Genomic DNA, 12,852 nt, shown 5'->3' on the forward strand with positions numbered 1-12,852 from the left:
TTCTGTATCTTCTGCCAGAAGGCAACAGTCCAAAAAGATTGTAAGCAGGATGGGAAGAGGAGTCTCTGAGAATGTTATGCAACTTCCTCAAACAGCGAGATTCGAAGATGTCATCCAGGGCTGGTAGCTGGAGTCTGATGATATTCTGGGCAGTTTTAATGATTCTCTGTAGAGCTTTTCTGTCCGCTACAGAGCTGCTCCCATACCATGCAAGAATGCCGTATGTCAGGACACTCTCAATGGTGCTGCGATAGTAGGACAGAAGTAGATGCTGAGATAGATTTATCTTCCTGAGCATTCTCAGGAAGTACAGCCTCTTCTGTGCCTTCTTCACAAGCATGTTAGCATTCATAGTCCATGAGAGATCCTCTGAGATATAAATGCTTTTTGATCTCAAATTAAAGTCAAGGAAACAGGGAGGGGATTTATAAATGTATGATTTATGGATTTATTTATTTATTTGATTCTTATCCTACCTTTATTACTTTATACATAACTCACGAGAACAAACTTTCTTTCACCTATTTTCTCCACAACAATCCTTTGAGGTGGATTGGGCTGAGAGAGAGTGACTAGGCCAAAGTCATCCATCCGACTCTTCTATCTAAGGCAGGACTAGAACCAGAGGGGGTATTCAGCCGGTTTGGACCATTTGCCCGAACTGGTAGCAGAATTGGGCCTACCTGCCCTGGCTCTATGCCATCCTACTTAGGCACGTTTTTGAGGTCAGGGGCATGCGCAGAAGGTGCGCACGCAAGCAAACTGCTTATGCGGAAGGCAGGTGCGCGAACTGGCCGCGCACGTGCACAAAGCGGGGCAAACCAGCAGTAATATAATGAGAAACACTGACTAGAACTCAGAGTCTCCTGGTGATTGGCCCAAAGTCATCCAGCCGGTTTTCTCACCTAATGTGGAACTTGAATTCACAGCCTCCTGGTGATTGCCCAAAAGTTATCCAGCTGGCTTTCATGCCTAAAGAGAGACTAGAACCCATCGTTTCCTCATGATTGGCTCAAAGTTAGCTTTTTTGGGGAGGGATCATGTGAACTCCAGTTTCTCGTGGCAGAATTCTCTCCCACAGCCCAACTCAATCCTTTCTTTCCTCCTCCAGCCTCTGCCAGCCCTGATAAAATTGCCAGTCTGGACTTCTTGGATGAAGCCACCGCTGTAGTGTGTGGTGCCAAGGGGCAGCTGTTCCTTGTGGATTTCCAGCAACAGCAGGGGATTCTGGGAGCTCTCGAGGAGGCTCGGACCCTTTGGGCCCAGACAGAGGGGCTGAGCTGGTGTGCAGGAGTCGGCTCTAGAGAGACGCCACTGATTGCCCGTTTCTCCTCGGGTGGCCTCGTTGTGTTGACGGACATCGGACACCCTTCCAGCCCCCTGAAAGTGGCCCAATGCTGCGTTCCCATCCCTAATCTCTATGGGACAGAGTTCCTGTCCATTAGCTTGGCTCCTGTACAAGCCGACAACCTGGCGGTGTCAGGTAAGCTGTGATGGTTCTTAACCTTTGCAATGCCGATTGCTGGCATCATCCTTATGGAGTTGCAGCAGGGGTGAAATTCAGCCGGTTCTATCCGGCTCAGGTGAACTGGTAGCGGCAGCTGCGGGAGGCTCCGCCCACCCCCGTGGACATCATGATGTCACTTTTTTGTGACATTTTAAGCCTCTGCGCATGTGCAGAAGCCTTTGCGCATGCGTGGACAACTGAGCTGCAAGGGTGGTTGGTATGCAAAGGGTAAAAGGCCACCCCAAGGAACAACCTATATGAAAATCAGGCACAATTTGCAGAGGGGCTCAGCTGGGTCATATCACCTATGGGTCACAACTTCCTTCCCCTATTGTCCCCATAAGAACAACCCTATGAGGTGGGTTGGACTGGGAGAGAAGGACTGTTCCAAGATCACCCAACTGGCTTTCATGCCTAAAGTGGGACTATAATTCCCAGCCTCCTGATAATTGGTCCAAAGTCCACCTGGCTTTCATGCCTAATGCAGAACTAGAAGTCACTGTCTCCTGGTTTCTAAGCCAGCACTTTAAGTCACGAGGGTCAAACTCGCGGCATCATGTTGCCATCACATGATGTTTCACGACGATTTTTCCCTTCACGGAGCTGGGGTGGGTATGGCCTACGTATGATGCATCCAGCCCACAGGCCGCCATTTTAACACCTCTGCCTTAACCAATAGATCAAATGCTGCCTTCTCTTGCTTTTTTTCCATAACCCTCTGGGTTGGGACTTTGGGTTTAATAAAGAACCCATTTTTTCCACACTATTTTTCACTTATCTGCCACCCCCAGCTTCAACCCACCTCTCTGTCTCTCTTGCACCCTTCCAATAAAGCATTTGACCCAGATTGCTGGGGGGCAATAGGCTGACTCTGTAAACCTCTTAGAGAGGGCTGTAAAGCACTGTGATGTGGTATGTACCTTATTTTTCGGAGTATAAGGCGCACTTCCCCCCCTGAAAAGAGGGTGAAAATTTGGGTGTGTCTTATACATAGAATGTAGCCCCGCCCACCAGTGGTGAAATCCAAATTTTTTTTCTGTGGGCGTGGCTTGGTGGACGTGGTATGGTTTGGTGGGCGTGGCTTGGTGGGGCCTGGCAGGGGAAGGATACAGCAAAATCCCCATTCCCTCCCCACTCCTGGGGGAAGGATATTGCAAAATCTCCATTCCCACCCCACTCGGGAGCCGGCCAGAGATTGGAGATATGCTGTAGAAGGAAAACACAATGTTTATTTTTGATTGTCTTTAATTAAGCAAAAGCCAAAAGAAGAAACAACAAAACAATACAAAAAAAAAAAAGATAGGGCCAACAATAGAAAAAAGATCTATATACATATATCTATGGATTAATCATATGTTTCCAACCCTGGAGACCAAGACACAGAATCCATTTTTGCTATCCACCAAATTCAATTATCAGGTATGCTCTTCTACTTGCATCCTAGGGAGTAAGTCAAGGAAGAGAGAGAGAGAATTTCATTTCTCAAAATGGTAAAAGGCCATCGTTTCTCTGTACAAGATACGGGGAGAATTGGTGCACAAGTTTCTCAATGCTCTGGTCACTCAGGAGCACCACAAGTGTCTCAGAGATGAACAACGGATTAAAAAAGTGAGTGTATGCCAAGACAAGGCCAAGGATTAGACAGCAGCCAAACAGCAACATCATCAGAATTTTGGCTGCCACCCATAACCAACGCAGAACCTTCCTTTCCTTTGACCCGTCCCGGGCCACTCCCACCAGCCTGGCTTCCACAAGTTCATGCATCAGGATGCCTGTTGGCACCTGGTTCTCCTGGTCCAGCCGCATAAACGTGGCCTGCTGCACGCAGAGATCCTGTTGTTTCTGCAGGTCTTTGATGCGGTTCCTCAGGTGTTCTCTGGCTCTCTGAATAGCCGTGACTTTCTCCTTCAGTTGGCCGGATTGGGTTTTCTCCATGCGGTAGTTGTGCTCCATCTCGGACAGTTTATCCTCCAGGTTACGCAGGTACTTGTGAACCTCCGACGGAAGGTTTCACATCTCCTTGAGGTCATTCTCGTGGGTAGGTTTGTCGTTTTTGAAGACGGCCACTTGGCTGGTGACCTCGTACATTTCCTGGTTGAGGTCGTTGTTGGCTTTCACCAAAGACTTGTTCTGCAGCGCTAATTCGTGGATTGCCATGTTGACGTGATCCAAACTTTCTCTGATGTCCTCCACAGTTTTCTGCAGGTGTTCCATGGAGGTCTTAAGGTGATTCACTGTCTCCCGAAGACACTTATGCTGCTCTTTGATGTATTCCTTGTCTTGGAGAAACTCCTGGTTCTCGGAGTCCAAGCTGGCTATGTTCTCTCTCAGCTCCTCTACTTGGAGACGGAGATTCCTATTGTTTGCCGAGAGATCCTCCAATGACATTGTCTGCTTTTTCTGATCTTGCCCCCCTTTTTAAATAAATACTAAATAAAATAATTTTGGAGTCGCTTTTCTTCCAATCCAGGTATTTTGAACTGGGTCTTGCAGTGCTGCTGTCTAAAAGAATCAACAGTGCTAGAAATGTTGACATTTGCCATGGCAACCTCCAGCCAATGAGGTTAGGAGAAGCCCATGATGTCATTAAGAATGGCTGCTTTGGCTTCGACATGGAGTTTGGAAAAAACAACAACAGTCATCCTACACATCAGGGCCTGGCCTTTTAATTCATTAGTAAATTATTAAACATGTTTTTGCAAGTGAGACATGCATTAACTTCAACCAAATCTAGTCCATCTGAATCGCTTTGTGTAGGCTTTGTTACAAGCCAGCTCTATCATGCTAACAGGGATTCTGGGAATTGGAGTCCACAGGTTGTAAAGTGGCCATAGTTGCCCACCTCTGACCTAGACAAACCCCTAAAGATGGCTGGCTCAGGAATAGTCCTACACATCCAATACCAACCATCTTTAGGGGTTTCTGTAGATCAGGGGTAAGCAACTATGGTCCTTTTATGACCTGTGGACTTCAACTCCCAGAATTCTTAGACCAGTATGGCAGTTGAATTCAATTCTGGGAGTTGAAGTCCACAGGTTGTAAAGGGGCCATAGTTGCCCACCTCTGATCTAGACAAACCCCTAAAGATGGCTGGCTCAGGAATAGTTCTACACATCCAATACCAACCATCTTTAGGGGTTTCTGTGGATCAGGGGTAAACAACTATGGTCCTTTTATGATCTGTGGACTTCAACTCCCAGAATTCTTAGACCAGCATGGCAGTTGAATTCAATTCTGGGAGTTGAAGTCTACAGGTTGTAAAGGGAGCCATAGTTTTCCACTCTGGGTCTAGGTTGTAAGTCATCAAGTCGAAATATGAGTCATATTTCCAATAAAAAGTTGCCTTTGAGATACACAAGAAACATTATCTATATAGAGAAAAGAAATAAGGGTCCAGATATCTGTCTGTTTCGAGGACAGTTTGGTGTTGGAAGGACAATATACAGCAAAAAATATAGTCCAGCATACTGTCAGCTGCAAATTTGGAGGATAAAGCTGCAAGGTTGGAAGATATATTACGAAGAAAATTATCCTTTTAACATAATTGGTGATCTTGGTGTAAAAAACAAAACAAAAAATAAACCAGGCCCAGTTGAGGTCTCTGAAAGGCACAAGAGATGCTCCTTACCATAGTATAGTTTGTGGTAAGAGTCTTAGGCGGGGCTTAAATCATAGTTCTTTGTTTTCTGTGTGAAGAAAAAAACAAGAATTTAAGAGTCAATGAATAAAACAAGTAACTCTATTGACTTATAGGGGATCGTCTGAGACAAGAGTGTCAGGTGTAAATTCAACAGCAGGACTTCAGATGGTTGTAGGTCAGAGGTGGTATTCAGCAGGTTTTGACCAGTTCTGGAGAACCGGTAGAGGAAATTTTGAGTAGTTCAGAGAACCGGTAAATACGACCTCTGACTAGCCCCGCCCCCATCTATTCTCTGCCTCCCAAGTCCCAGCTGATGGGGAGGAAATGGGGATTTTGCAATATCCTTCCCCTGCCACGCCCACCAAGACATGCCCACCAAGACATGCGATGCCCACCAAGCCACGCCCACACAACTGGTAGTAAAAAAATTTGAAACCTACCACTGTTGGGGACCCCTGTTCTATTCGAACCCGCTGCTCAAGCAGGAAACCCTATACCATTTCAGACAAATGGCTGTCCAGTCTCTTCTTTAAAGCCTCCAGTGATGGAGCCACCCACAATTTCTGGAGGCAAACCATTTCACTGATTTATTGCTCTCACTGTCAGGAAATTAGTTCTAGGTTTACTTAGAATTTATTTACAAGGGCATAATTTTATGCTTTTCCCTGACAGAGTTCCTAACTCTTATACACAAATATTGATTAGATCAGAAAGGAGCAAATTTTCACTGGTCTTGACCACAAATGAAGCTTTAAGCTACAGGCACATCACAATACTTATGAGGTTGCGCCCTCCCACTGTCGCAGAAAAATAAGAGATGAATTTCAAAATCAGAAAAAGCTTTATTTTGGCCAAAAGGTTCAGATCAGTGGTGGGTTCTTCCCGGTTCGGTCCGGTTCGTTCCAGCCGGTAGCGGTGATGATATGATGTCACCGAACCGGTTCTTCCCCCCGCCCTCCCACCCACCCACCCCCCACGTTCTTCTTACCTTTTATTTGGTCCCACCCCCAATCTATTGCTGCCTCCTGAGTCCCAGCTGATGACTAGAGGGAAAAAACCTGTTTAAACTCTTGCTGCGGGGCTTCAAAGGGCCGCCCTACAGCTGATCAGTGTTAAAAGCAAACAAATGAGTTGGGTCGTAAGTGCGAGGACTGGTCATAAGTGCGAGGACCTTCCAGAAATGACTCTGACCAGCTAGCCATGCCCATCTAGTCACATGACCTCCAAGCCACACCCACAAAATAACCCACACCCACAGAACCGGTAGTAAAAATTTTTGAAACCCACCACTGATTTGGGGGTTCTCCGAACTGCACATAATCTTAGCTAGAGGTTCTCCCGAACCCTCAGCAGCCCACCCCTGCTTGTGATGTCAGTTTTGAAAACGCAACGCTACCTTTTTAAAAGTGCACAAACCAGACCTTTTTTTTATACTGTGCAAAGATTCCGCAAGGATGACATAATTTATAATTGCCTGGTGCCTTTCTCTGAAATGAAGCTTCCCCTATCATTAAATCATTATAAGGCACATCATATGGGCTGTAATGATATAATTCTTGCAAGTGGTTTAAGAATCATTAACAAAGCCAGACGACAGATTCTGTCCCACACCCTGTGCTCCAGACTTGGCCCCTAAACCAAGTCTCACTGGAGATGTGAATCCAGTCTTAGACATCATAGACTCATAGAGCAGGAAGGGACCTTGGAGGTCTTCTAGTCCAACCCTCTGCTAAGATAGGGATCTTATGCCATATCAATCAAATGACATGATAGTAGTGTTATCTCAGGGGCTGCCACAAAGAAGAGGGAGTCAAGCTATTCTCCAAAGCACCCGAGGGCAGGACAAGAAGCAATGGGTGGAAACTAATCCATCCATTAGGAGAGAAGCAACCTAGAACTAAAAAGAAGAGATTTCCTGACAGTTAGAACAATTAATCAGTGGAACAACTTGCCTCCAGAAGTTGTGAATTCTCCAACACTGGGAGTTTTTAAGAAGAGATTGGACAACTATTTGTCTGAAATGGTATAGGGCAGTGATGGTGATTCATTTAACTACTGTGACAAAAAGGTTGTAAAATGGGGCAAAACTCACTTAACTGTCTTGCTTAGCAATGGAAGTCTTGGGCTCAATTGGAGTCGTAAGTCAAGGACTACCTGTACTCACTAGTTGCACGAAGGAATATCTAGACTTTTTATAAGATCCGTGGTGGAGCAGTGGTTAGAATGCAGTACTGCAGGCAAACTCTGCCCATTGCCAGGAGTTCGATCCTGACCAGCTCAAGGTTGACTCAGCCTTCCATCCTTCCGAGGTCGGTGAAATGAGGACCCAGATTGTTGGGGGCAATATGCTGACTCTATAAACCACTTAGAGAGGGCTCTAAAACAATATGAAGCAATATGTAAGTGATATTGTTCTTATCAGAAGGCTATATACAATTCTTCTTCCCTTAAGCTGTCAACCAGAGAGAGATGCAGATATTATATTATGTCAATATGCATGTACATGTTTTTAAATGACTTCTACCGCCCGCTCCAGGGAAATTATATATATTTTATGCAAAATATATCCTGTATGTTATCTTCCATCATCAGATGACCATTTTCATTCTCCTGATGGTCTCATGAGTCCCAACAAGGACAAACCCAGTCTCGTGGTGCTTCCTGGTGGTATATATACAGTAGGACCTCTGGTCACGACCATAATTCGTTCCATAACTTTGGTCGCAACCCGATTTGGTCATGACCCGAACCTAATTTTGGAAATTTGGTGCTTACAAAAAAAAAAATAAAAAAAAATTGGTGCGGATGGGGAAATCAGCCACGAAAAAAAAAAGTGAATTTTTGGGTCGGAACCCGATTTGGTTGTGGTCAGAAGCGTTCGTGACCAGAGGTTCTACTGTACTGTAGAATTGATTTATAAGGAAATCCTGTGGTCTTTGGATCACGCATTTTCTTAGGTCTTCATTCATCCCCAAATCGTAGTAGTGCTCAGTCTTTACCTACTACTGAATTTATTTTATTTTTATTTATTTAGTTTGTCAAACATGTACAAGATAACAGATATAAGTATAAACATGGACATGAACACAGGAAATGAGTACAAATAAATGGGGACAGTAGGACAGGGACGATAGGCACGCTGGTGCGCTTATGCACGCGCCCTTTATGGACTTCTTAGGAATGGGGTGAGGTCCATGGTAGACAGTTTAAGGTTGAAGCTGTGAGGGTTAGAGGATGTAACAACGGAGTCAGGTAGTGAAAAGTGATTTATTCTATTAGGTAATATGTATTGATTTACTCTTCTAAACATTTAAGCTTAGTAATACTTAATTTTTGCCTTGGAACAATTAATGCTAAACAAGCAAGACAAAAAGGCAATAGCTGAGTATAACCATGATGATAATGATAATCCTATTCATTCAATCAAATCCTGTCTATGCACCAGTTGTATAACGACAAGTATAACAACTATTGCATTGCTTGCAAATTTGGCTGTTTAAATGGACAAGCTGATTTATTAATAAATATCTCCAAAAGAAACCATAAAATTTGACAGTAAGGCTCAACAATTCCATCAGGTCAGAAAATGAATAAAGCTATGCTACTTAACCATGTGAGTTATTGGATAACAGCTGATTAAAGGACAGAAAACTCTATAAATTATTTAAAAACCTGACATCCTGTACGCAGGGCTGGAAGTCTTATGAATATCTACCCTTAAAACACATTATTCAGAATATGTAAAAAAAAAAAAAAAAAAAAAAACCAAAAAAACCCTACAGCCATTTGTACAGTCAAATGTCCAAAACGGAAAGGTGACTCAGATTATTGTGGATGAGAGCGTCAAAAGTGAATTGAACCTTGAAATAGATGGAGCTTCGATTACACTGCCATCTTGATTTTTTTTTTTTAATCATGCTCTGCAGATATTTCTGATTGCCAGGGTGGATATTGGCAAGTATTTCCAGGTCAGATCAGTACAGAGATTGAACCAGACCTGCCAAACTTCTCCAAATACCTAGTCCCCATTAAAACTGGTATCTCGCAAAATTCCATTTCAACTATAAATGATGTTGTTGTCAGCTGCCACTTTATGATTGTGTGTGCTTCGCTACTATTCACTGACAGACCGCCATGAACTCTGGGGAATGGAGAAATGTAACAGAGAAAGCTTGGGGGAAAACGAAAGTAAATGCTGTATCTCCTCCAGATGCTGCTTCAAGGTCAAGAGGCATACCAGCTGCATACCAAACTGTGCCTGAACTCTCTGTTAGGAAAACATCTTGCCTGAACCTCATTCGTTGCCTGGGGATAAGTAGTGGGATGTAGCTAAGGTGGGGAAAAGTTGAACTTAGGGATTTTGACGTGCAATTCTCAGATCTGACTTTGCATTACTGTGATACACTTGACTCAGCAGTGAAATCCACTTACCTTCGCTACTGGTTCAGGAATGGGAGCGTACGGGAGCACATGCGTGCACCTCTTCTGCGCATGCAAATAGCCTTCTGCGCATGCTCAGAGGGTAAAAAACGGGACATAATGACATCCTGGCGGATGGGAAGAGCCTCCCACCGCTGGCGCTACCGGTTCGCGCGAGCCAGATCGATCCGGCCAGATTTCACCACTGGCTTGACTTCTAATAAAACTATATACCCTTCTCAACAAATGGAGCCAAGGATTATTTCCATTTAAGAGTTTAAGATGGGGCAGGTCTGACAGATATGGAGTTGCCGGCACATTAACAAAACAGGAGACAAAACAAATAAGGCACATCCTTCACAATCAACCAAAGTCTTCAGCATGCAACAGAGCATACTAGAAGAGAACGAGCAAGGGTTAGCAGCACGTTGTGCCTTCATTCAACTGGACAAAAAGGGAGAAGAGCTTTTGTTCTAACCGGATCCTATGAGAACCAGGTTTGCTCACCAGGACTTGCTCTTGAGCATATTTTCTGCCCTGCTAGGAAAGTTGCACAAGGAAAACATGCAGAATTCATTATTATTTTTTTTATTTTTGACTTCCTTTAACTAAGCAAAAGCTAATAGAAGGAAATGAAACAATAGAAAAAAGCAGAGTCATATATACAACTATAAATAGATACATACACATGCACACACACATATATACATATATGAAGGTTCTTCAAATATACAACCCAGGATTCCTTTTGCTTGTCAAAACGGTAAAAGGGCGTCATTTCTCCAGTCGAGATAAGGGGAGAAATGGTGGACAAGTCTGTCAATACTCTGGTCACTCAGGAGCACCAAAAGTGTGTCAGAGATGAACAGCGGATTTAAAAAGTGTGTGTACGCCAAGACAAGGCCAAGGAATAGAGAGCAGCCAAACAAGAACATCATCAGAATTTTGGCTGCTGTCCATAACCAATGCAGAGCCTTCCTTTCCTTTGACTTGTCCCCCATCAGCCTGGCCTCCACTTGTTCGTGCATCAGGGTGCCCGTTGGCAACTGGTTTTCCTGGTCCAGCCTCACCAAGGAGGCCTGCTGCACGCAGAGGTCCTGTTGGTTCTGCAGGTCTTTGATGCGCTTCCTACTGTTTTCTCTGACTGTCTGAAGATTTGTGACTTTCTCCTTCAGTTGGCTGGAATGGATCCTCTCCACGTGGTAGCTGTGCTCCATCTTAGCCAGTTTATCCTCCAGGTTATGCAGGTACTTTTGAACCTCTGATGGAAGGTTCCGCATCTCCTTGAGGTTATCCTCTTGGGCAGGCTTGTCGTCTCTGAAGACGGCCACCTGGCTGGTGACGGCGTGCATTTCCTGGTTGAGGTCTTCGTTGGCTTTCACCAAAGACTTGTTCTGCAGCGCTAAATCTTGGATCACCGTGTTGGCCTGGTCCAACCTTTCTCTGATGTCCTCCACAGTTATCTGCAAGTGTTCTATGGTGGACTTAAGGTAATCCATTGTGTTCCGGAGAGATTTCTGCTGCTCTTTGATGCATTCCTTGTCTTTGAGGAACATCTTGTTCTCAGAGTCCAAGCAGGCTAAAGTCCCCCTCAGTTCTTCTATCTGGAGACGGAGACTTTTTTGGGTTGCTGAGAGGTCTTCCAGGGGTTCTGTTTGCTTCCGAGTTGTTTTCAGGATGCTGGGCTGTTTGAGAAATGGAGAGACACAATCACACCCTCTCCTCAGTCCTGGGAGTGGGGGGGGGGTGAATTTGCTAACCTGCTTTGATGCATTTCCTTTCTCTCTCTCTCTCTTTCAGCCCTATCCACCTCATAGGGTTGTTGTGGTGGGGAAAATTGGAGGAGGAAGAAGCATTAGATTGAGGTGTCAAACTCAATTTCATTGAGGGACGCATCAGGGCTGTGGTTAACCTCGGGGGGAGGCATACAGGCGTGGGCGGCTGGGTGGGTGTGGCCAACTGAGTGGGCATGGCCAGCTTGACGCCACTCACTGGGTGTGGCTGACTGGGTGGGCGTGGCCAGCTTGATACCACTCCCCCAACTGCTGGCATGTTAGGGTAGACCAGGCCGAAGCCACACAGGCTCAATGTTTCCTCTTTGCAATGAGTAGACCGGGCCGAAGCAAGGTAGGTAGACCGGGCTGAAGCGACGTGGGCTGCCCCTTTACATTTTCTAGGACGCCCCTGTGGGCTGGATCAAACCACATCATGGGCTGGATCCAGCCCAGGGGCCTTGTGTTTGACACCCCTGCATTAGATATTTCATTTCCTAATAAAGGTGGGATTAAAAATCTAATAAATAAAATATAAAAAGAAATAGTTCAAGGTAAGTTCTTTGGGAAAGAACTTTGACAGGATACCAGAGCTTCTAGTTTTGTTTCTAATTAATGTACAAGAGTTTTAAAGATTTTTTTTTCCCCAAATTAAAATACAAAATAAAGAAAAAGGAAAAACAAACTAACAACCATCAGAGACTAATAATAAAAATTAAAAAAAACCTTGTGCACAAATAAAAGGATAACGAATAGCGAATATATCATCCACACTGACGTTAAACATAGAAAATCCAGACAATGCTGATAAATGTATATCAGAATTATCTGATGTGTTTTCCTCCCCTTACAAAACATGTCTAAATATACTGTAGACATGTATATGTTTATTTAAATTTAAATTATAAATTTTCCCATCTATATTTGATACAAATACTATGTCACATTAAAAAATGTCTGATGTGGAAATTTGTTTATCTAGCAATCCAATGAACCCAACCTCTGTTTGCTATATATTAAAAAAAAGCAGTCAACAGATAACCCTAAAGGTAAAACTAATCTTCCAAACCCTCCATTTCCCCTCCTTCATTGCTGGTCAATGAAGTTGATCTTTTTAGGTTAACTTCCTCAAATCATTGAGCCAGATCAATTTCTATCTTTGGGGTCAACGTGGCCTTCAAACTGGGATATCCTGAAGCCAATTTTTGGCTCCTAACTCTTACAGATGTTTCTTAGTGTATGTTATTGTTAGCCAGTTGACTCCCAACCCCTTATGGAGGTGTGTACCTTTGCCATTGTAGTTGGTGAGATTCAGTCCCAAGTGTGGAGATTGCTACTGAAGCAGGTATGAACACTTCTCTAGTGTAGTGTTGAACCCCACTTTTCTAGCCTCGCCCCATATATAAATAAATACTAAATAAAACAATTTTGCAGTCGCTTTTCTTCGGATCCAGGTATTTTGAACCTGATCTTGGCAGTGCTGCCATCCAGAATAGCCAACACTGCTGGAAATG

General features: G+C 44.2%; 2 protein-coding genes across 2 annotated transcripts; both read right to left on the reverse strand.

Moving 5' to 3' along the window:
• Window positions 1-2,989: 2,989 nt before the first annotated feature.
• Window positions 2,990-3,895, reverse strand: LOC139316813 (transmembrane protein 191C-like). Its single transcript, XM_070943653.1, is given in 1 exon segment — window positions 2,990-3,895. A coding segment is annotated over 1 exon segment (906 nt).
• Window positions 3,896-10,321: 6,426 nt separating this feature from the next.
• Window positions 10,322-12,634, reverse strand: LOC139316815 (transmembrane and coiled-coil domain-containing protein 5B-like). The gene is made up of 2 exons (XM_070943654.1): window positions 12,626-12,634; window positions 10,322-11,251 (listed from the first exon to the last, which is right to left on the reverse strand). The coding sequence occupies exons 1-2, from the start codon at window positions 12,632-12,634 to the stop codon at window positions 10,322-10,324; spliced, it is 939 nt and encodes a 312-aa protein (XP_070799755.1).
• Window positions 12,635-12,852: the final 218 nt, after the last annotated feature.

This window comes from Pituophis catenifer, unplaced genomic scaffold (assembly GCF_029215685.1).
Source record: "Pituophis catenifer annectens isolate HBS135680 unplaced genomic scaffold, rPitCat1.0.hap2 SCAF_4, whole genome shotgun sequence".
NCBI classification, from domain to species: Eukaryota; Metazoa; Chordata; class Lepidosauria; order Squamata; family Colubridae; genus Pituophis; species Pituophis catenifer.